Genomic DNA, 25351 nt, shown 5'->3' with positions numbered 1-25351 from the left:
CATGCTTTCTTATGGTAGAAGGGCACAAAAACACAGGGGTATTTTAGAAGAGTCTTTGCTATTAAATTGGGAGAAGATTAAAAGACAACATTATTTAAAAATTCCAACCTGGCTATCTACTATTGAAGCATTCTCATATTCAGTAACATTTAGAAAGGAACAAATTGTTAGATATAATGAATTACTGAATGAAAAGGGTGAACTTAAATCAAAGCGCCTTGGTACTACAGTGGTTTAAAGCACCCTGTTATTAACACAGCTGCCTGCAATTTACTGCTGGTTCGAATCTCTCCAAGGCTCAAGGTTGACTCAGCCTTCCATCCTTTCTAAGGTAGGTTAAATGAGGACCCAGTTTGTGGGGGCAATAAGCTGACTTTGTATAAATATACAAAAGTATGAAGGCTATTGCTTAACGCACTGTAAGCCGCCCTGAGTCTCCGGAGAAGGGCGGCATATAAATCAAATTAAAAAAAAAAAAAAAGCAAGAACTAGAAGAACAGGATATAAAAATGGACTGGTCTTCATATATGCAAATACATTCTAGACATGATAAAGATTCTAAGACATAGAGCTCCCCCCAGAGATACGGAGGATCCCGGATCTGCGCACCTTCCGCCGCGCCTTAAAGACCTTACTATTTCACCAGGCCGGCCTGGCCTAATTTTTCCCCTCTTTTATAAAAGATTTTTAAAAATTTTAAATATTTTTTAGTATTTATATATTCAATTTTAAATTGGTTTTAAAAGTTTGGGGTTTTAAATTTGTCGGGGCCAAAATTATTTAATTTGATTTTATTCTATTTTTTAAATTTTGTATTGTATGTGTTTTTATTGTTTGGCTGTGCACCGCCCTGAGTCCTTCGGGAGTAGGGCGGTATAGAAATCTAATAAATAATAATAATAATAAAAGACAGAAGGTTTTTATAGTAATTTGACTAACAGATAAAATTTTAACAAGTTCTGATGACTATGTAATTAAAAAATTAAATGGTTATTTATTAGAGGTTAAATTGGAAGAAGAACAAGTTAAAGAAACAATGACTGCATGGGGGAAAATTTTGGACATGGAATTGATATAGAGAAATGGCAAAAATTGTAGAAGCAAAATTATAAAATGACAATGTCAACAGCATATAAGGAGAATTTGTATAAGATGTTTTACAGGTGGCATTTACCCCCGACAAGAATAGCGAGAATGTTCAAGAATAAATCTGAGAAGGGTTGGAAATGTCATCAGATACCGGGCTCATATTACCATATGTGGTGGACATGTGTAGAAGCGAAAAGATACTGGACTAAAATCCACACATGGTTGGAAAATGATAAAAAAACATATAGACTTGAAGCCAGAGATTTTTTTATTAGGGATTGTGCCAGAAATATAAAATAGAGAATTGAGATATTTGATTGTAAATGTTTTAATAGCTGCTAGAATTGGAATGTGCTGAAATGAGTAAATTGACATTTGAAATTAGAGAACAAGAAGATAAACAATACTGCAAGATATGGGATTTATTTTATCAATGGCTAGATAACAAAACATGGAAATGAAATATGAAATGAATGTTATAAATATAATATTTGAAAATAATTTTTTGAAGCGACAAAGCCATAGATAAATAAATGATAAATGAGGATGTTGATTTATTTGACAATATGAGAAATTAGATAATTAGTAAATTTTGAATATGGGGATGAAGCACATAAGATTTGTAACCGACTGACACACTGTTTACATTTGTAATGGATGATGGATTTGTTTTATGTTTTGTTTAAAAAAATAAAAAAAATATTTTAAAAAAATAGAATGGATAAGGGAACTACACAAATATTAGTGAAGCATCTACACATAGTATGAATGCCAGGAAAGGCTGGTAAGAAGACATCAAAATTTGAATACATTGATCCAAAGGCAAAGATGTTTGTGTATAATATAATGCCTGAAGAAGAGGAAGACATGTGGTTGAAGAGTTTAAAATTTGTATTAAATTATAATTTAAAATAAATCTTTTATAAAATGATGTATCCTTCTAGTTAACACTGATAAACTACCAAAGATATATAAAGAAATTTCAAATACATGTTCAAATAAATATGTAAAAGTAAAACATTGAAACTGTAATGTTATCATTTAATGTGACTGCACTAAAAAAAGTCAATGGTTTTCTTTCTTTTTCCCCCTTTCCCCTACACTTCTTTCCCTTCCCTTCCCACCCACCATTTCCTAATATTTTCATTTTTTTGTATTTTATATCTTGATAAGCTTAATAAAACTATGAAAAGGATACAAAAATGTGAACTTCTTGTTTATTATATTCAATTTTTCTGCAGTCCCAACAGGAAGTCCTCTCACCTGAAACTCAGCCTGCTCCTTCTTCTCCTCTGCCTGGCTCAGGAGGAAGCCTTCCACCAGGGCCACCGCCTGGGAGCTGGTCTCTGCTCCACACTCCCGCACCCAGCTCTCCATCTGCAGGGGCAGAAGCGCCAGGAACTGCTCCAGAACCACCAGGTCCAGCATCTGCACTTTTGTGTGCTTTTCTGGTCTCAACCATCTACTACAAAAGTAGTGGAGTCGGCTGCAAAGTCCTCGGGGACCTTCATCCTCCCGATATTGGATGCTCCTGAAGTTCCAGGCGTGAACTTGTGAAACGATGGTTCCTTCTTCCAGCATCTTCTGCCCAGTTCTTGCCCAGATCTCCCCGTGGATTCCAGACTGAGCACCGGAAGGGCCTTTTCCACTTTCCCCACTTGCTAAAGGACGGCTTGCCATTCTTTCTCTGTCCTAAAACACAATTCTAAATTAGTGCAAGGAAAGTTGTGTACCTCCAAATGCTGTTTCATTTCCTTAATGTATAAAGCTTTCTTAATCCTTTGTTCCTGGTTCTTGGCATTTTGGGGTGAAATCCAGCAGGTTCTGACAGATTCTGGAGAACCAGTAGCGGATATTTTGATTAGTTCAGAGAACCAGCGAATACCATCTCCGTCTGGCCCCAGGAGTGGGGTGGGAATGGGGATTTTGCAGTATCCTTCCCCTGCCACGCCCACCAAGCCACGTCCACAGAACCGGTAGTAAAAATAATTGGATTTCACCATTGCCAGGAGCCCTTTTCCTTGGAGTACTCCAATAAAGAGCAATAGGACAACAATCTGCCTCTCTTACTTGCAAATATATTTCTTATTTCCGTCTTGAGATTTCCCATGCAAGCTCTCCCCCTACACAGGAGCCTTCACCAGGAAATGGGGTGTGAAGGACTCTCCAGGTTCCCCCCACTTTCCTTTCCGAGGATCTGGATTTATTCCCCAGGGCAGCGTGCGTGGTCTCTGCTTTCCCCCATGCCTCTTACAACCATGGGAAAGGGGGGTTAGGAGGGAGGGAAACAGGGGGTCTCAGGAAGGGATCTCCCACTCCTCAAACCCCCTAAAACTGAACCTGGATGAGGACTAGGAAGGTTTCTCTTCCCTTTTTTAGAGTGAGAACCCTCAGTCTCCCTTTCTATGAGAAGAACACACACACACACACACCCCTACCTTCTCCACCTCTGGTTTTTGTTTCCGCCTTTTTAAACTCCTGCAGAGCTCAAAGGGTTAAAGTGAGAGAGAGTCCAGTATCCAGGAAAGGCAAAAACTGAATGACGTCACTGCCTTCCCAACTTGTAAGGCCCAAAGCTGAAGTGCCCCCCCTGGTGGATTTTCTGTGCACGGAAGGTGCTCATGCAAAGAGCGGAGAAATGTGGGGGGGGGGAAGGGGGAAGGAAGGGGCTCCTTGACTGGGAAGCTTTTGGCAATGTTCTACTTTAGTAAAGAGCATTCTATTTAAAGTATTAAAGTATTAGAAAAAAAAGTATTAGAAAAAAAAAATCCCTAACAAGAATCTCATTTAAATTTGTTGCTGAAGAAGAAAGGAATAAGTCAGCTGAAACAAGAAGGAAAAATGAAAGGTGACTGTACTATGTACCCCACCTTGATTTTCTGAAGGAAAGAGAGAATACAAATCTAATAAAATTCTTGAGTTGGAATTTTGACCACTATTTCAGCTCTATCTGTTATATTAAAAATGATCAAGCCAAACAACTCCATATGATTAGAATCAGTTTATATGTTTTATTTTTATAACTAAACTAATAAGTCAATCCTTAAATATTCTATCTCAGTACATTACATCACTGAAACACAGACGGGAGTGAGGAAAAAGAGAAGGTGAGTGCCTTTTATATCAGGTGGGAGGGGGGAGGGGAACATTGCATTATGGGACATCTAGTTTAAATAGAACATGTTATATTGATGATGTTTATACCAGATTAAAACACTCTGGTATTTCTTTTTTTTATTATTTATTTAAAAAAGTTTTACAAATACATTTTCTCCCCAGTTTTCCCCCCCAAAACCACCCAAACCCTCCCTAACCCTCCCCTTTTCCCCCCAGGACTTCCACAAAATAAAATCCTAATCAAAAATACATTTTATGAAACTTAAACCCCTCCACCCCTTATATACCATTTATACCTTCATAAAACTCAATTAATCTATCCCTACATAAAAAAACACTCTGGTATTTCATCTCAACAATATCCCTTCTAATACCAGATTGGTTTAATCGAAATAATTACAAGTACTGTAACTATAATATACTATTTATATATTTACACATAGTCTCTTTGTTAAATAAATATGCTGATTTGATGGGAGTGGTTTAGTTAATATATCTGCGGTTTGTTCTTTTGTTCTACAATATACCGCCTTGATAAATCCCATTTCTGATAACTGTCTCACATGTTTATATTTAATGTCTATATGTCTGGATCTTTGACCAATTGCGTCAGTTTTAGATATGTCAATGGCGGCTTTGTTGTCTTTCCGTATGATTATTGGATATGCAGGCTCTTTCCAAATGTCTATCATTAAATCATCGAACCATATTAAATTGTTTGCTGCTTTTGACAAACATACGAACTCTGCCTCTGTAGTTGAGGTTGATACAAGCTTTTGTTTACCCGTGTACCAATGTATTGGGCTTTCATTTAAATACATGACATAACCTGAGGTGCTTTTTCTTGTTTTAATGTCACTAGCCCAGTCCGCATCTGCATAACATGAGAGTATTGGTGACTTGGATATGTTTGGAGTGAGTGCTAATGTGGCGTTCATTGTATGTTTCAGATACTTTAGCAATCTTTTAACAGCTTTCCAGTGATATATCTTCGGGTTATTTACATGTCTAGATAGTAAATTGACAGGGAGAGATATATCGGGTCTGGTCCATTTAGCTATATAGAGCAATGAACCGATTGTTGATTGATATAGTGTATTTTCATTAAAAGTTTCATCATCATTATACATATTTCTTATAAAATCAGCCTGCATAGGCGTATCAGATGGTTTAGCATTGGTCATGTTGCATTTTAATAACAATTCTAAAAAAATTTCTTTTTGTGATAGTATGAAACCATTCTCAGTTTTGGTAATTTGTACTCCCAGGTATTTATCAATCTTTCCCAATGATTTTAGTGAAAAATGTTCATTGAGTTTTTGAGCAAATTGATCACACTTGGATTTACTTTTACCGATGTATAAAATATCATCAACATATACTAATACCTTTTCATAGGAACCCTGATCTCTCCTGACAAACACACATTTGTCAGCTGATGTGGCGGTGAAACCTATCAGCCCAAGTGTTTCAGAAAGACAATCATACCAACGCTTACCCGATTGTCGCAGACCATAGAGACTTTTCTTTAATAACCATGTTTTGCCCTCATCTTGGTCAATTCCTCGTGGTGCTCTAACATAAATTTCTTTATCTAGTTGTGCGTGTAAGTACGCTGTTTGTACATCAAATTGAAATACATGTTCGTTTAGAATTGATGCAATGACTAGTGCGGTTTTTAAACTTTCTGGCCTGACAGTGGAGAATAGGTATCTGTGTAATCATCTGGAAATCTTTGAGAAAATCCTTGTGTTACAATTCTTGCCTTATATAAATTTTTGTTATCTTCTAAATGTTTTATCTTGAATACCCATCTCGTTCCAATTGTTGTTGTTTTTTTGTGTGTGTGTTTGGGGACTCTAGCTGGTGTATATACTTTTAGTGCCCTTAAACTATCCATCTCTTTTTGCATAGCGTTTTTCCACTTTATTTGTTCCTCCTTGGGAAGAGCCAAAATGTCCTCATAGATTTTTGGCATAGTGACATCGCAATTAATGGACATCACATAGTCCTTTAAGATTTTAGGCGTGTTCCCTTTGTTTGATCTAGGTGATCTTCTGATGTTTTTTTCTGTGTTATTAGTATTTTCAGATGATTCATTGGTGTTTTCTTCATCAATGTCTCATGTATTAATGATGTGGTGGCCTTCTTTCCAATTCTTAATAGCTACTTTATGTTTGATTGATTTGTTGATGTGTATGTGAGGTTTTGATTGTGTTTGATTATCTTTATATGTGTGTTTATCTAATATGATTTTGTTTGAATGTATTTTGCTCCAATTAGCATTTTCATCAAAATTCGCCGATCCTGAAATTATTATTTTATGATTGTTGTCCATAAATCTATATGCTTTGGTTTTGGACTCATAACCTATGAATCTTAGCCTTTTTGAAATTTTGTCCCCCTTTCTTCTAAGTTGTTTGGGAATATGTATGTTGGCCATTACCCCAAAGACATGAAGGTGAGATAATTTTGGGTTTGCAGTTATAGATGATTTCATATGGGGTTTTTTGAATTATGGTAGAGCATAATCTATTCAATGTATAATTTGAATATAGAACGGCCTCTCCCCAGTATGAAAAACTTAATCCTGCATCTTCCAAAACACACCTAACCATAGTATAAAAAACCGTTTCTGCGTTTAGCTACGCCATTTGGATATGGCAAAAATGGCGAAGTTTTGTAATGTATCAAACCATTTTTGTCAATACAAGTCAATCCTTAAATATTCTATCTCAGTACATTACATCATTGAAACACAGACGAGAGTGAGGGAAAAAAGGTGAGTACCTTTTATATCAGGTGGGAAGGGGGAGTGGAACATTGCATTATGGGACATCTAATTTAAATGGAACATGTTATATTGATGATGTTTATACCACATTAAAACACTCTGGTATTTCATCTCAACACTACCATAAGGAAAAATTAACTTCTTTCTACTCTTCCCTGTGAAAGAGACTTACCAACAAAGGTTTTGGGCTCAATTCTGGCCATAAGTCAAGGACTGCCTAAAATATGTCGATCAGGTGATTTCTTGAGGGAAAGGGAAAATGCAAATCTAGTAAATGAATGTTCTTCTCTTACCTGCATTGGGGATTCAGTCACAGGTCCTGCTCCCCCAAAAGAAAGCGTCAGCTTCCTTCTATTCTTCCCTGTGAGGGAGACACAATTTCAAAAAGCATAATTAATAAAATGGGAGGAGGTATGCTATAGAAGAGATACATAGAGAAGACGAGAAAGCTAGGATCTATCAGAGGAGTTGAAGAACCTTATACTACTTCTTGATGCGTCCTGATTTGGAGCTTCCTGGGAGATCCTCCTGAAAAACAGTTCTTGAGAGAGATTTGATGGATGCTTCTTCCCGAAAGACAAAAGATGACAATCTAACGTCTATTGAGGAGGAACTCTTTTTAGAAATGAGGAGTGCTGGTACCTACTACTATTTGGAGTATATCACTCTAAAAAGCCAGGTCAGATTAGGGCAGTATTTGACTCTAGTGCCAAATTTGAAGGAGTTTCTTGAAATGATGTTCTCCTATTGGGTGCAGACCTCAATAACAAACTTCTAGAGTATTCTTGCAATTTCGCAGAGATTCTGTTGCTTTCATAGCCGAAATCCAACAAGGGTTCCATTACTTCTTCTTTAGAGAGGAACACAGACATTTCTTAAGATTTCTTTGGTTCAGGGACAATGATCCCTCCAAAGACATCACACAGTAGTGTATGAAAGTAAACCTCTTTGACAACAGCCTTTCCCCTGCAGTCGCTCTCTATGGACTCAGACATTCTGTCAAAGAAGGTGAGTCAGAATATGGCTCCGATGCTAGACAATTCATAGAAAAGGACTTCTACGTAGATGACTGCTTAAAATCCATGCCTTCACATGAGTCTGCAATCAGTCTCCTCAAAAGAGCACAGGAACTGCTTGCCTGTTCAACTCTCAGGCTTCACAAGATTGCTTCCCACAGTAAAAAAGTCTTTTCATTTCAAGACTACTCGAACAATTGAAGAGATTTCGATTTAGGGACAATTTCTCTACCTGTCCAACACAATCTTAGTCTTCTGTGAGACTTGAAAACTGATTTCTTTATCTTCTGAGTAAATACAGAATAGAAACCTTTCTCTCATAGGGGTGTCTTGTCTGCAATAAATCACCTTAAGACCCATTAGGATTTGCAGCCCCTGTCACAATTCAAGGCAAAGCATTACTCAGAGATTTAAGCTGTGAAACATCTGGCTGGGATGCCCCACTACCTGATGAAAAAAGGAACAGCAGGACAGAATGGAAAAATTCTCTACCAGCTTTATCTGATTGTCAAGTTGCACATCCATATGCCCCTCTACCACCCCATAATGTGTTTAGATCTGGCCTGCAGGTCTGCCCTGGAGATGGCAAGGGGCCTGCCTCCACTGCCTCAGCCCCGGCCCACACCAGCCCAGCTGGGCAGTCCCCCTGGGTGATGTGAGCCCGGATGTCCAATAAGCTGTGCTTGGCCCTGACCCATCTGCATCATACTTGTGCACTTCGGGGCTCCACACACACACAATGGTGGCACTGGAAGCAGCAGCCCCTGTCCAGCAGGAGCCCTGCCGCCCCTCCACTCTCCTCCAGCCTGGGAAGCCCACGAGTCAGGCGGGGAAGCTGTGGCCATAACCTGCTGGGCAAAGCAGACAGCAGCATCCATGAGCTTGCCTTCCTGTACCCACCATGAGCAACCTGGCCAAGGAGAGTGAGCACAGTAGCAGCAGCCTCGAGGAGGAGGTAAGCAGGGCTGGGCTGAGTTGTGGGGACCCGATGCCCAGGGAGTTTGAGGGCTGGGCTCTTGCCTTCCGCTTGCAGGAGCTTCGGATAGCCTGCACCACCATCCAGGGGTCCTCTGTGTGACCTGAGAGGGATGGCGAGGCTCCTCTGGTGGACAAGGCTTTGGCGCTCACCCTGGTCTCACCTTCCTCTGCTGGAGACCTCCAGATTCCCCCCCCCCAGCCTTGCCTGGCCCATCACAGGTTCCCTTTTTTGGCTTTTTCCTCCCACCACCCAGGGGGCTTGGAGAAGTATAAGCAGCCTATATGGAGTTTGCACTGTGCCCTCCAGATGTGTCTCCCTTGCAGATCTCTGGAGAGGAGGAGAGAGTGGCGGGGGAGCTGCATGAGGGAAGGCTGCCCCAACAAGCTAGCATCCTTAACACACAATATTGGAAACAGGAATTCCCTTTCAAGAAGGGCCAGACTCAGTGGTGGGATTCAGCCGGTTTGCACCACTTCGGGAGAACCAGTTGTTAATTTTCTGAGCAGTTTGGTAAACTGGTTGTTGGAAGACATCATTAGGGCAGAGAACCAGTTGTTAAATTATTTGTATCCCACCACTGGCCAGACTCCCTCGTGAAGGACCAGGGAGTGCTGCTCCTCTTGTTCTCCAGAGATCTGTCAAGGGAGAAGTTGGACACTGCAGCTCCATGGGCAGCGTCGCCCTCTGCCTCCTGCTTTGCCTGGCCAGTCTCCCCGATGTAGCTTGTCATGCCACACCATGTAACTTTATATACTGTTGTTGTTCTCTTGCCCCATCTAGTGGCCAGAGGGACAAGCATTCCCCAAATATATTGTCTGAAGCAGATCCTACCCATATACCCATCATCCCCCACTCTCAAACCAAGTGCACACTTGGAAGCCAGACTCCATTTCCTTTAGCATTTGGAGAAGGCAGGAGCAGCCATTTTAATCCGTGGCACATGGTCATCCAAGGACAAACCCACATCCCAGACACCTAGCCTCGCTGCCAGATTTAAATTGCTTGTAGTTATTCATTGTTATGTTCAGCAGTAACTGAATACGGTCTCTCTTGTATTTCAGTTCTCATTGTATGTATCCCTATTTTCCCCAGTTTCACCATATCCTGTTCTTTCAACAAAGCATTAAGATCTACGCACACGGTCTGTTTTATTGGGGGATAGAGGTGTGTAGCTGCATGTCGAGCTGCACACAGACTAATGTTTAGTGGGGACAGAACATAGCTCCCCCACCACCCCCTCTTCCTCTCCAGAGATCTGTCAAGGCAGAAGTTGGACTCGGAGGAAACTGCTTCCTGCAAACTTTCTCCTCCACGCTTCCACATGCAGCAGCGTCATCCACCGCCTCCAGCTTTGCTGAGAGAGGGCACCGGACAGGGAAATGCCAAAGATGTCTGGGATTGGGAGAAGAAGATCTCCTTTGATGTGCTATGCACATGCACCCCCCACACACACTATTCCAAGCTTGCACTTTTATCCACATCTGAACTTGGAAACTGCCAATCATACCCGAGCTTGAGGAGAAGGCCCTCTCCATCCTCTGTGGATAAAAGTCCCCTAAACCTGGAATGCAGTGTTTATGTTTGTGTGTGTGTGAGTGTGTGTGTGTGTATGCATGTGTGCGTTTATGCATCTATGCACTTACCCATCCTGTTCCTTTAATAGAGCATCCAGATCTACCGACATGGTCTGTTTTATTGGAGGATAGTTGGGTTTAGCTGAATGTCAAGCTCCACACAGAGCAACATGTAACGTAAAGAGGACAGAACAGACCTTATGATTCTAGGAAAATTTCATCTTTGAGTGATGTATGCATGATTCAGAATTTAGGATTTCTCCTAGACTCACTGGGTGGTCCTGCTCACCACTTTTTAGCTAATTGCAACATGGTTCTTAACAGAAGTTAGGCTGCACAAAGGTGAAAAGGAGATCCGTCAGAAGCCACTCCTCTGTGTTCAGGGAGGTACGTGGAAGAAACCCAGGAGAGACATAAAACTACACAGCAGGGGGGAAAAAACAAACAAACTAGGCAAGAAGAACAAGCTGCAGAAAACTTTTTAAACCTTGACTGAAACCCAAGTAAGCTTCTCAATATAACTGTAACTTTCAACTATTAAATTTCTTTGGTTATCATTTAATTAAATTACAGTCCTCCCATGGACTATTTTGTAATTTCCTTGTTTGTCTTATCCACTATCTTGTCTTCCCTTGCATCTACTTTATTCATCCATGCTACGCATAATACTTTTCTTTATTCCTAGATGATCGTTCTGGCTTGTGAAAGGTCTTATCCCTTCTGACTTACCTCTATGACCCAAAAATGGCTTTGAGGGGCAAGAAAGAACCTGGACCAGCCTGAGCAATGATACTGGGATTCATTGATGAACTACAGATCACGAATAAACAAAGAAAAACGTTCCAACTGAAGAACTGAAGATTCCAATGGTTTGAAGAGATTCCTCTGCATATGCAGGTGACAATACAAGGGGGAAAAATGAGATTTAGCTACAATTAGTGAAAGAAAGGATGTACATGGAAAGAAAAAAGGGGTTAAAAAACCTGAATTAACCTCTCTGCTCTTTTCGTTCTCTTTATTGTCCAGCTTGATCCAGAACTATTACTGGCAATTGAGCTTCAAACCAACATGAGCCTCTCAAATCCTGAAATATGCCCCCTCCAAATCCTTCCAAAAATCCTGTGTTAATACATTTTTAAAGCAACTAAAGAGTTTAATAGATGAGTATAATACATGACTAGAACAAAACCACACCACTGATATTTAATTAATTTTATTTAAACCACATGTGGACTTCCTAGTCCACACCATACTACAGAAGAGCAAAATATGGCCATAATGCTTGAAAAGAAAATTGCACAAGCACTTGGGCGCTTCTGGCTCCTTTTGTGAAAGAGGAATTTTCATCCTTTTAGCTCTTCCCATACACTCTTCATTGATCTCCATGTGACAATTCCCTCATATCATGAGGCCTTTGACTAAATAATGTTCAATGTTTCTGCATAGATACCGGCTGACTCAGGTCTCAGTTCTACACTGAGGATGCAAATATAATTACTTTTGGGGATCCCAGTTCTATACCATGGGTGCAATTGGACTATTTTTTTGATGTTTTCCTTTTGGGCTTAGGGAAACAGCATCTGTGAGACGTCTTTGCATCCCTCTGAGAGCTATGACTAACTGGGGGAATGATGACAGTTGGGGAACAGGAAGCTCATTTATAAACAATAAAACAAAATGAAAGTATTCACCACGGGTTTCAAACTCCCCGCATGTCGTCACCATTATTTGACGCATTGCATTCCCCATTCATGGAGCTGGAGTGGGCTTATCCTGCATGTGATGTGACCAGCCCATGAGCCACCAATTTGACACTGCTATATACTATATATACAGATACATTCAAAAGCTCTTTTCAGAGTTCAATCTGTAAACTGGAAATCCATACATAGAACCCATTAAATCAATAGTTAGCATACATTCTCACCCAAATGTATCTTTGCTTTGGGGATTCTCCAGTCTATGAATTCTGTTATGGGAAATAAGACCATAGGATGTATTGAAGCCCTTTCCACATTCCATGCATTTATAACGCTTCTCCCCTGTATGGATCCTTCGATGGCATATAAGATTACCGCTTATTCTGAAGTCCTTTCCACACTCCATGCATTTAAAGGGCTTCTCCCCTGTGTGGAGCCTTTGATGGGTTGTAAGGTAACTGCTTGCATTGAAGCCCTTTCCACATTCCATGCATTTATATGGCTTCTCCCCTGTGTGGAGCCTTTGATGGCGTTTAAGATGACTGTTTCTTCTGAAGCCCTTTCCACATTCCATGCATTTATATGGCTTCTCCCCCGTGTGGATCCTTTGATGGGTAATAAGGATATTCTTTTGACTAAAGTCCTTTCCGCACTCCATGCATTTATATGGCTTCTCTCTCATGCATGTCCTTTTATTAACAATCTTGTTTCCATGTTCATTACTTATATTTGACTTCTCTCCGATGTGGAAATTTTTCTGTGATTCAAGAGACCCATTTTCTTGAGAAAGTGGGAATATCCAACTGTAATTTTTTCCTTCGTCTTTGCATATATTGGCTGGTCCTTTGGCTTGTGATGGACAGGGTCCATTTACATCTAATGTGTCTTCGTAGAGTCTTACATCTTTCCCAATATATTTCTTCTTTAGTTTTCCTCGTTGATCAATAAAGTCCTGCATCTGAGCAACAATTGAAGATGAGCTTTCCTTATTCCAGTTAGTTGACAGGTTTCTCTCCTGCCTTTGGAATTCTGTTTGAATTGCAGGTTTCTCCATTACGTCTCCTTGTCTAAAGACTTCGATTGGTTCTCCAGAGTCATTATTGTCATTCTTATTCTCACCTTCAAAGGGAAAGAGAAATGAAAGTGAGAGAAAGGTTAGGGAAAAAGATCACTCTGTCAGAAGTCATATTAATTGCCTTCAGGTATTGTGCCAAATTCTAATATATATTGCATATTTGTATCCTTATAATAGCATGGTATTGAAATGAAAATATTTCTATGGACGAGGCATAAATCCTTGAAAAAGACATGAAATCAAAAAACTTGAATGATATAGAAGCATCTGGGCCACAATAGTTGAAATCTGTGTGATGGAGTTTGGCATTACCTCAAACTAAGGAATTACTTTGTCACTAAAATGTTGAAATAGAAACACAAAAATAAATTGGACTGGATATATCTAAGCAGAATGCCCTAGACCCATTTCTTCCTAGGAGCAGTAGAAAAACAGAACTTTTCCTTCTCCCTCTGAAGAGGGGATATCTATTTAGAGATGTTTTCGGAAGAACTAACTAATCGCATCTAACTACAAAATGTCTTCCTGAAGTCTCCGACTGGCGAGTAGGAAAGCCTTACCAAGAGAGACCACGTTCTTATAATTCTCCAGCATGACTTCCCAATGCAGAGCTCTTTGGTGAGGATCCAGCTGAGACCATTCCTCCTCGGAGAAAAACACAGCCACCTCCTCAAAGGACACAAGACTCTCCTGAAAGGGGAAAAAAGTATAGAACAGCATCTTTCCTATTATTTAGAAATTCCCAAAGAAAACATATGCACTAAGGGAAATAGCTTTGCTTAGTAGGAATCCGTGGTTCAGATGACGAAATGGACAGAACAAAAAGCCTGTGAGGGTGGGGCAGTGGGCATGGAGGGGCCAGATGGTGTCTGGAAACAACTGCAGCCTGCGCGGAGGGTGGGGGGAGGCATGTGATCTGTCTCACCAACTGTCTTTGCTTGTGTGGAGTGTGCGGTGGAAGTGGAGGAACAGGCTGGACGGCGAGGGCTGAGAATGCAGGGGCTACGCCTTGGCGCCATCTCCCGCCACACCACTTGCTTTGCCTCATAGCAGTGGCACTGGCAGAGGTGCAGTGGGGGGAAGTACGCAATCTGGCCTACCAGTTGTGCCATGTGAACCCTGTCCTTGCTTGCCCGCATTTGCCCGCAAGCAAAGATAGGCAGTGGGATGGTGTCTGGACATGATGGGGCTTTTCAACCTTCACTTCAGAAGGAAGGAGAAGGAAAAAAGGGAGAGCAGTCGCTTGAGGGCTGCCTCTTTGCCAGTCTGTTTCTTTCAGATTTGTCCCGGCCCTCCCATCCCCTTTAAACCTTGGCCTCCCTCTTTGGAGGGTGATAGGGGGCAAGTTTAGGCTAAAGCACAGGAGAAACGGGGGAGAGAAGCCGCACAGCAAAGGAGAAGGGGCTCGCCCGCCTCTCCATGAGACCTCTCGGGTGACACGGCATGCCAAAACTAAAGTGTAAAAGGTATTCTTTCCAAGTCAGCAGCAGCGCCTAATTCAAAACAAAGCACTATGCCCTTCCCATCGGTTGCCCCCCTTTTGGGAAGCGTTTCGTCACCAGTGATGTCATTCAGATTACATCCTGGCGTGTTTTCGAAGGCGGAAGGCGTAGCTGTTGTTGCAGACCTGTGGTTCTGCAAAGCCCATGAGGTTTTGCGTGGAGAAGCAGATTGCTTCCTCCAGGGTTGGCCTCGGCACCCGCTTCAGACAGCAAACAGAAGAGCTTTGCTCTTTTTCTCCAGGGCCTTTGAAATCCTCCCCCCCTTCACTTTTCTGCCAGAGCCCAATTCTGGGCTCTGGCAGTTGGGACGCTTCGTCTTTTGCCAAGAGTGCCTTGCGAGCATCCCCTTGAAGGTCTTCCCCTCTCCCCACACAGTTCCCAGGGAGGGAGAGGGGACAAGAGAGAGAGGAGGGGGAACAAAGGGAAAGGACACTCGCAGCGCTTTCTTTTGATTTGTATGCCGTGTTGCCTGAGAGGCCTCATGGAGAGGTGGGCGAGTGCCTCATCCTTAGCTGCTGGGTGGAGGGCTGGGCTAAAGCAGAGGAGAAAAGAATGGGGGGGAGAAGCAGGCCTCTGCCTGCTGCCAGTGCGTCCCCCCCCAACGGTCCCAGTTGCTGTGAGTGGTGAGCGCATCAAAAACAAAAAGTGGACTTGCGCACTGCCCCTTGCACTGCGCATGATGGCGAAAGGCAGAGAAGAGCCACCCTCCCTTCGGGAAAGAGCCTGGGGGCGTTTCAACAGTAGGACAAGCCGGTCTTATTCAGATCATATCCCAGCATGGATCAAATCCCTGCAGGATTTTTTTAAAAAAATTCCCTTCCATGCCATAAGTTCGCCATCACGAACCTATGCTGTCCACTTCACTGGCGGTTTGCCAGAACTGGTAGTAAAGCCGGCTGGAGGCCCCGCCCACTGACCCCGATGTAATCAAAATGCTTCTGCACATGCACAGAAGAGCGCACATGCGCAACCGAAGCAAGCACGCACGCGCGGCTCCGCTGCGAACCGGTAGTAAAGGTAAATAGAACCCACCCCTGGTCCACATCCTCTGATTTCCTGAGGGAAATGGAAAATAAAAATCTAGTAAATGAATGTTCTCTTACCTGAGTTGGAGGTTCAATCCTGGTTTCTGCTCCCCCAAAACAAAGAGTCAACTTCCTTCTATTCTTCCCTGTGAGGGAGACAGAATTTCAAAAAGCATCATGAGTATAATGGGAGCAGGAATTCTATAGAGAGGAGGACACCGAGAAGATGAGAAAGTTAGGATTGATCAAAGGAGTGGAAGGACCTTATATTACCTCCTGAGGTGTCCTGAATTGGATCTCCCGGAGGGATCCCCCTGAAAGACAGTTCTTCAGGGAGATTTGACGGATGCCTCTTTCTCTCAGGATCTCTGATCTCCATTGCGAAGGACTTGAAATAGGAGAAAAGAATTAATGGACATCACATATCATGAAGTGGTTTCTTTTCCAGTGAACACCACTGCAAATCACTCGGTGTTGATCAATTAGGCTGGGAAGGAAGAAAAAAATCCCTGTGCAAAATCTTTCTTCTAGAATGGATAAGGGAACTACACAAAGATTAGTGAAGCATCTCCACATAGTATGAATGCCAGGAAAGGCTGGTAAGAAGACATCAAAATTTGAATACATTGATCCAAAGGCAAAGATGTTTGTGTATAATATAATGCCTGAAGAAGAGGACATGTGGTTGAAGAGTTTAAAATTTGTATTAAATTATAATTTAAAATAAATCTTTTATAAAATGATGTATCCTTCTAGTTAACACTGATAAACTACCAAAGATATATAAAGAAATTTCAAATACATGTTCAAATAAATATGTAAAACATTGAAACTGTAATGTTATCATTTTATGTGTCTGCACAAAAAAAAGTCAATGGTTTTCTTTTTCCCCCTTTCCCCTAAACTTCTTTCCCTTCCCTTCCCACCCACCATTTCCTACTATTTTCATTTTTTTGTATTTTATATCTTGATAAGCTTAATAAAACTATGAAAAGGATACAAAAATGTGAACTTCTTGTTTATTATATTCAACTTTTCTGGAGTCCCAAGAGGACGTCCTCTCACCTGCAACTCAACCTGCTCCTTCTTCTCCTCTGCCTGGCTCAGGAGGAAGCCTTCCACCAGGGCCACCGCCTGGGAGCTGGTCTCTGCTCCACACTCCCGCACCCAGCTCTCCATCTGCAGGGGCAGAAGGGCCAGGAACTGCTCCAGAACCACCAGGTCCAGCATCTGCGCTTTTGTGTACTTTTCTGGTTTCAACCATCGACTACAAAAGTAGTGGAGTCGGCTGCAAAGTCCTCGGGGACCTTCATCCTCCCGATATTGGACGCTCCTGAAGTTCCAGGCGTGAATTTGTGAAACGATGGTTCCTTCTTCCAGCATCTTCTGTCCAGTTCTTGCCCAGATCTCCCCGTGGATTCCAGACTGAGCACCGGAAGCGCCTTTTCTACTTCCCCCACTTGCTAAAGGACGGCTTGCCATTCTTTCTCTGTCCTAAAACACAATTCTAAATTAGTGCAAGGAAAGTTGTATACCACCAAATGCTTTTTCATTTCTTGAAAGAAATATCCATCTGGTTCGGTTCCAATACAGGAGGAAGGCGCTGGAAATAAAATGGAGGCTGGAGGCCGATTGGAAGGAAAGGTTCCCTTTATTGTTGAAGCAGATCCACCAACCACATGTGATTCTGGGACAGCTGACAAAATGGAGTTTAGAGTGGGTGGATTTTATACCTTCTGGATTCCTATGGGATCATGGTTGGCTCTATAGGCAAATGGGGAAATGCAAATCCTAGGTCTTTGTCTGAGCTAATTTGGTCAACCTTTGGCTTAATTGTGTTGCTTATCTGATGTTTCTGCCTGACCCAATCTTTCTGAATGGATTACAAAATCTCCATTTCTAAAAGCTGGCCTCCTCAGTTTCCGCTTGGGGCAGGGAGACTGAGGCTGGTTTCTGCCTCCCTCAAGAGCATGTGTCTCCATTTCTCCCTTAGGGGAAATATAATACTCTGCTTCTTTTTAATATTCCCCCAAATATTTCATTCTTGGGGGGAGGGGCTTCCCACACATTCATAGCAATGTTCACCTAGCCATGGGAATACCTAAAGTCCTCTTAGCCAAAGAAATAACGTTGTCTCTAAAGAAGATGAACAAATGAGTTCCATTTTGCGATTCTCTTATAGAAAAGAGAATATATTCAAACAACCAGAAAGTAGTGGATTGGCCCATTCATCAACACACATCCCCAATTATATCGCCTTGTCCCGCCTTTTCTTTTAGTGAAAATGTATAAGGGTTTCTTAATCCCTTGTTCCTGGTTCTTGGCAATTTGGCCAGGAGCCAGGGGTGAAATCCAGCAGGTTCTGACAGATTCTGGAGAACCGGTAGCGCGAAATTTTGAGTAGTTCAGAGAACCAGCAAATACCACCTCTAGCTGGCCCCAGGAGTGGGGTGGGAATGGGGATTTTGCATTATCCTTCCCCTGCCACGCCCACCAAGCCACGCCCACAGAACCGGTAGTAAAAATAATTGGATTTCACCATTGCCAGGAGCCCTTTTCCTTGGAGTACTCCAATAAAGAGCAATAGGACAACAATCTGCCTCTCTTTCTTGCAAATATATTTCTTATTTCCGTCTTGAGATTTCCCATGCAAGCTCTCCCCCTACACAGGAGCCTTCACCAGGAAATGGGGTGCGAAGGACTCTCCAGGTTCCCCCCACTTTCCTTTCCGAGGATCTGGATTTATTCCCCAGGGCAGCATGCGTGGTCTCTGCTTTCCCCCATGCCTCTTACAACCATGGGAAAGGGGGGTTAGGAGGGAGGGAAACAGGGGGTCTCAGGAAGGGATCTCCCACTCCTCAAACCCCCTAAAACTGAACCTGGATGAGGACTAGGCAGGTTTCTCTTCCCTTTTTTAGAGTGAGAATCCTCTGCCTCCCTTTCTATAAGAAGAACACACACACACACACACCCCTGCCTTCTCCACCTCTGGATCCTTAAGACTTTCTGGCCGCCTTTATAACTTCCGGCAAAGCTCAAAGGGTTAAAGTGAGAGAGACTCCAGGATCCTAGAAAGGCAAAAACCGAATGACGTCACTGCCTTCCCAACTTGTAAGGCCCAAAGCTGAAGTGCCCCCCCTGGTGGATTTTCTGTGCATGAAAGGTGCTCATGCAAAGAGCGGAGAAATGGTGGCCAGGAAGGGGGTCCTTGACTGGGAAGCTTTTGGCAATGTTCTACTTTAGTAAATAGCCTTGTATTTAAAGTAGTAGTATTAGAAAAAAAGACATTCCCTAACAAGAATCTCATTTAAATCTGTTGCTGTGGAAGAAAGGAATAAGTCAACCGAAACAAGAAGGAAACATGAAAGGTGACTGTACTATGTACCCCAGCTTGACTTTCTGACGGAAAGAGAGAATACAAATCTAATAAAATTCCTGAGTTGGAATTTTGACCACTATTTCAGCTCTACCATCAGGAAAAAATAACTTCTTTCTACTCTTTCCTGTGAAAGAGACTTGCCAACAAAGGTTTTGGGCACAAGTGTGGCCAAAGACAAGGACTACCTAAAATATGTCGATCAGGTGATTTCTTGAGGGAAACGGAAAATGCAAATCTAGTAAATGAATGTTCTTCTCTTACCTGCGTTGGGGATTCAGTCACAGATCCTTCTCCCCCAAAAGAAAACGTCAGCTTCCTCCTATTCTTCCCTGTGAGGGAGACACAATTTCAAAAAGCAAAATTAATAAAACGGGAGGAGGTATGCTATAGAAGAGATACTTAGAGAAGACGAGAAAGCTAGGATCTATCAGAGGAGTTGAAGAACCTTATACTACTTCTTGATCTGTCCTGATTTGGAGCTTCCTGGGAGATCCTCCTGAAAAACTATTCTTGAGAGAGATTTGATGGATGCTTCTTTCCCAAAGATAAAAGTTGACAATCTTTTGAGGTGATGTCTATTGAGGACTGACTCTTTTTAGAAATGAGGAGTGCTGGTACCTAGTACTATTTGGAGTATATCACTCTAAAAAGCCAGGTCAGATTAGGGCAGTATTTGACTCTAGTGCCAAATTTGAAGGAGTTTCTTGAAATGATATTTTCCTATTGGGTGCAGACCTCAATAACAAACTTCTAGAGTATTCTTGCGATTTCGCAGAGACTCTGTTGCTTTCATAGCCGAAATCCAACAGGGGTTCCATTGCTTCTTCTTTAGAGAGGAACACAGACATTTCTTAAGATTTCTTTGGTTCAGGGACAATGATCCCTCCAAAGACATCACACAGTAGTGTATGAAAGTACACATCTTTGGCAACAGCCTTTCCCCTGCAGTCGCTATCTATGGACTCAGACATTCTGCCAAAGAAGGTGAGACAGAATATGGCTCCGATGCTAGACAATTCATAGAAAAGGACTTCTACATAGATGACTGCTTAAAATCCATGCCTTCAAATGAGTCTGCAATCAGTCTCCTCAAAAGAACACAGGAAATGCTTGCCTGTTCAATTCTCAGGCTTCACAAGATTGCTTCCCACAGTAAAAAAGTTATGGAAGCCTTTCCATTTCAAGACTACTCTAACGATTGAAGAGATTTCGATTTAGGAACAGTTTATCTACCTGTCCAACACAATCTTGGTCTCCTGTGGGACTTGAAAACTGATTTCTTTATCTTCCAAGTAAATACAGAATAGAAACCTTTCTCTCATAGAGGTGTCTTGTCTGCAATAAATCACCTTAAGACTCATTAGGATCTGCCGACCCTGTCACAATTCAAGGTAAAGCATTATTCAGAGACTTAAGTTGTGAAACATCTGGCTGGGATGCCCCACTACCTGATGAAAAGAGGAACACCTGGACAGAATGGAAACATTCTCTACCAGCTTTATCTGATTGTCAGATAAACAATGATGCCCTTGAAGTGAACACCCCAACGATGCCCTTGAAGTAATGTCCCGGTGTCTGGAGGCCGTGCGGATCTGGATGGGGAGGAATAGGCCCAGGCTCAACCCATCCAAGACCGAATGGCTGTGGTTTCCGACGTCCCGATATAGTCAGTTGGCGCCATCACTGACTATTGGGGGCAAATCATTGGCCCCCACAGAGAGGGTTCGCAACTTGGGCGTCCTCCTGGATTCACGGCTGTCTTTAGAAGAGCATTTGACGGCCATGACCGGGAGGATTTTTCATCATGTTCGCCTGATTCGCCAGTTGCGTCCTTTTCTGGATCGTGACTCCTTACGCACGGTCACTCATGCCCTCATCACTTCCCGCCTGGACTATTGTAACACTCTCTACATGGGGCTCCCCTTGAGGAGCACCCGGAGGCTCCAACTGGCACAGAGTGCAGCCGCACGGGTGGTAATGCGAGCGACATGGCGTTCCCATGTAACACTTCTCCTGCGCGAACTGCACAGACTCCCGGTGGTCTTCCGGGTGCGCTTCAAGGTTTTGGTTACCACCTTTAGAGCGCTCCATGGCTTAGGACCTGGTTACCTACGGGACTGCCTACTACCACCAATAGCCTCCCACCGGCCGGTACGCTCTCATAAAGAGGGGCTCCTCCGGGTGCCGTCAGCCAAACAATGTCGACTGGCGGCCCCTAGGGGGAGAGCCTTTTCTGTGGGGGCACCTACTGTCTGGAATGAGCTCCCCACAGAGATACGGAGGATCCCGGATCTGCGCACCTTCCGCCACGCTTTAAAGACCTTTTTATTCCACCAGGCAGGCCTGGCCTAATTTTTTTTTTTTAATAGGTTTTTATTGTTAAGAAATTATAATACAATTTTTGCCATTCCGGTTCATGGTGCAAAGGTACAAATACATATACGTATATATTATATTTACTTCTTATTTACATGGTATAGCCTGTTTGTCTTAATTTAACAAGTAGTACACATAGTATTTGCTTATATCATCCTTAGTATACAGTCTTACATTTTATTTACATATATAACATATCCTTGCTACATTTTATTTCCTACTATATGTATTACGCCTTGTTTTGCTATACCCATTTAGCTAATCCTCATGCTCGTCCCTAGTTCTTTCGAGCCTCATTTTGATTTCCTTTTCTCTAACCACTCGTACCACTTGTCCCACACACTATAATAATCAGTATCCTCTCTATCGTTGATTTCTAACGTTAATTTGTTCATCTCGGCACACTGGCCTAATCTTTTCCCTCTTTTCTTTCTTTTCTTTTTAATATGCAAATTTTAATCTGTTTTTTAAATGATTGGGGTGTTTTAATTTGTCTGGGCCAAATTGTTTAATTCGATTTTATCTTGTTTTTTAAATTTTGTATTTATGTATTTTACTGTTTGGCTGTTCACCGCCCTGAGTCCTTCGGGAGTAGGGCAGTATACAAATCAAATAAAGATAAAGATAAAGAACGTTGCACATCCATATGCCCCTCTACCACCCCATAATGTGTTTAGATCTGGCCTGCAGGGCTGTCCTGGAGATGGCAAGGGGCCTGCCTCCACTGCCTCGGCCCCGGCCCACACCAGCCCAGCTGGGCAGTCCCCCTGGGTGATGTGAACCCGGATGTCCAATAAGCTGCTCTTGGCCCTGACCCACCTGCATCATACTTGTGCACCTCGGGGCTCCACACACACACAATGGTGGCACTGGAAGCAGCAGCCCCTGTCCAGCAGGAGCCCTGCCACCCCTCCCCTCTTCTCCAGCCTGGGAAGCCCACGAGCCAGGCGAGGAAGCTGTGGCCATAACCTGCCGGGCAAAGCAGACAGCAGCATCCATGAGCCTCGCCTTCCTGTACCCACCATGAGCAACCTGGCCAAGGAGAGTGAGCATAGTAGCAGCAGCCTCGAGGTGGAGGTAAGCAGGGCTGGGCTGAGTTGTCCCGATGCCCAGGGAGTTTGAGGGCTGGGCTCTTGCCTTCCACTTGCAGGAGCTTCGGATAGCCTGCACCACCATCCAAGGGTCCTCTGTGTGACCTGAGAGGGACGGCGAGGCTCCTCTGGTGGACAAAGCTTTGGCGCTCACCCTGGTGTCACCTTCCTCTGCTGGAGACCTCCAGATTCCGCCCCCCCCAGCCTTGCCTGGCCCATCACAGGTTCCCTTTTTTGGCTTTTTCCTCCCACCACCCAGGGGGCTTGGAGAGATAGAAGCAGCCAATTTGGAGTTTGCACGGTGCCCTCCAGATGTGTCTCCCCTGCAGATCTCTGGAGAAGAGGAGGGGGTGGCAGGGGAGCTGCATGAGGGAAGGCTGCCCCAACAAGCCAGCATCCTTAACACACAATATTGGAAACAGGGATTCCCTTTCAAGAAGGGCCAGACTCAGTGGTGGGATTCAGTGGTGGGATTCAGCCGGGTCACACCACTTCGGGAGAACCAGTTGTTAACTTTCTGAGCGGTTTGGTGAACTGGTTGTTGGAAGAAATCATTAGGGCAGAGAACCAGTTGAATCCCACCACTGGCCAGACTCCCTCGTGGAGGACCAGGGAGTGCTGCTCCTCTTGCTCTCCAGAGATCTGTCAAGGGAGAAGTTGGACACTGGAGCTCCACGGGCAGCATCGCCCTCTGCCTCCTGCTTTGCCTGGCCGGCCTCCCCCATGTAGCTTGTCATGCCACACCATGTAACTTTATATACTGTTGTTGTTCTCTTGCCCCATCTAGTGGCCAGAGGGACAAACATTTCCCAAGTATATTGTCTGAAGCAGATCCTACCCATATACCCATCATCCCAGCCACCCAGCCGCTCTGTTTAGGGTGACCCATTCCCTCCTTCGGGTGGGAGTGTGGGAAGATCCTTTGCAGGGTCGAGCTGAGGATTTTGTGCAATTCCTGCATGATGAAGTCGCTCAGATTCGGGAAGGCTTGGACTCCGACTGGGTGTATCCGGGGAAGGAGACGGGGGTGAGTGTTGAGAATATTATCTGGGAAGAGTTTGACCCCGTGGCTCCCGAGAACATGGACAGGATTCTGGGTAGGCTTAATGCTGCCACATGTTTATTGGACCTGTGTCCCTCCTGGTTGGTACTGGTCTCCCGGGAGGTTACACGAGGCTGGCTCCAGGGGATTAGAAAATGCTTCTTTGAGTGAGGGTGCCTTTCCCGCCGCCTTGAAAGAGGCGGTGGTGAGGCCCCTCCTCAAGAAGCCATCCCTGGACCCGGCTGTATTAGCAAATTAACGTCCAGTCTCCAACCTTCGTTTTGTGGTGAAGGTTGTCGAGAGTATGGTGGCACGACAGCTACCCCGGTACCTGGAGGAAGCTGTCTATCTGGACCTGTACCAGTCGGGCTTCAGGCAGGGGTGCAGCACAGAAACTGCATTGGTCACGTTGGTTGATGATCTCTGGAGGGCTCGGGACAGGAGTTGCTCCTCTGTCCTGGTCCTATTAGATCTCTCAGCGGCTTTTGATATCATCGACCATGGTATCATGCTGCAGCGGTTGAGGGGGTTAGGAATTGGAGGCACCGTGTTACGGTGGTTCTCCTCCTACCTCTCCGACCGCTCGCAGTTTGTGTTGGCAGAGGTCGACCTCGAGGCGCCTCGTTTGGCGGGTGCCGCAGGGGTTGGTCCTCTCGCCCCTTCTGTTCAACATTTATATGAAGCCGCTGGGTGAGATCATCCATGGTTTTGGGGTGAGAGTCCATCAGTACGCTGATGACACCCAGGTGTACATCTCCACTCCAAATCACCCCAATGATGCCCTTGATGTGATCTTCTGCTGCCTGGAGGCCGTGCGGGTCTGGATGGGGAGAAATAGGCTCAAACTCAACCCTTCCAAGACTGAGTGGCTGTGGCTTCCGGCGTCCCGGTATAGTCAGCAGGTGCCATCGCTGACTATTGGGGGTGAATCTTTGCCCCCCAAAGAGAGGGCTCACCATCTGGGTGTCCTCCTGGACCCACGGCTGGGTTTTAAAATTCGGCCAAAACTATTTAATGATTTTAATTAATTTTAACCATGATATCTGTTATATTTATGTTTTAATTCTGGCTGTACACCGCCCCGAGTCCTTTGGGAGAAGGGCGGTATATAAATAAAATTATTATTATTTATTATTATTATTATTATTATTATTATTATTATTATTATTATTATTATTATTATCCCGCACTCTCAAACCAAGTGCACACTTGGAAGCCAGACTCCATTTCCTTACCATTTGGAGAAGGCAGAAGCGGCTATCTTTTTTTTTTTTAAACAAACTTTATTCGTATTTAAAAAGAGACATTTAAAACAATTATAAGAAAAACTGACAAGTTTCTCTTAATCAAACACACAAATTACATATACATATACAGTACATATATAGTGCTCAACTTCATCTATTAACTACTTTCTAATGTTATATATACATATATACATACGCACAGTGACTTATTTCCTTCTATATCTCTCTGACAGTGCAGTTGTTTATTTACATTGATTTCTCCTAACTTTCATCTCTAACCATTCCCTCTCTCTGACTTATCCACTGGTACCAGCTATTCCATATTTTAAAGTATTTTGAGTCTTC

The 25351-nt window shown here is 43.3% G+C and overlaps 1 protein-coding gene across 1 annotated transcript in view; it reads right to left on the bottom strand.

The window, feature by feature from the left end:
• The window catches only part of LOC117673941 (uncharacterized), a 145115-nt gene extending 127632 nt beyond the window's left edge, over positions 1 to 17483 (bottom strand). Inside the window, exons 1-8 of the mRNA XM_087885175.1 lie at positions 16937 to 17483; positions 16145 to 16259; positions 15950 to 16017; positions 13905 to 14034; positions 12495 to 13388; positions 11299 to 11361; positions 7294 to 7361; positions 2353 to 2781 (exon numbers count right to left, since the gene is read on the bottom strand). Coding sequence (XP_087741301.1) covers positions 2353 to 2781; positions 7294 to 7361; positions 11299 to 11361; positions 12495 to 13388; positions 13905 to 14034; positions 15950 to 16017; positions 16145 to 16259; positions 16937 to 17353 — 2184 coding nt within the window. The 5' untranslated portion in view covers positions 17354 to 17483. The remainder of the gene's footprint in view (positions 1 to 2352; positions 2782 to 7293; positions 7362 to 11298; positions 11362 to 12494; positions 13389 to 13904; positions 14035 to 15949; positions 16018 to 16144; positions 16260 to 16936) is intronic.
• Positions 17484 to 25351: the final 7868 nt, after the last annotated feature.

This window comes from Pantherophis guttatus, chromosome 2, assembly GCF_059756535.1.
Source record: "Pantherophis guttatus breed Tessera chromosome 2, ASM5975653v1, whole genome shotgun sequence".
In the NCBI taxonomy this organism is placed as follows: Eukaryota; Metazoa; Chordata; class Lepidosauria; order Squamata; family Colubridae; genus Pantherophis; species Pantherophis guttatus.
The sequence above is the reverse complement of the archived record's forward strand: the minus strand, read 5'-3'. Positions and strand labels throughout refer to the sequence as shown.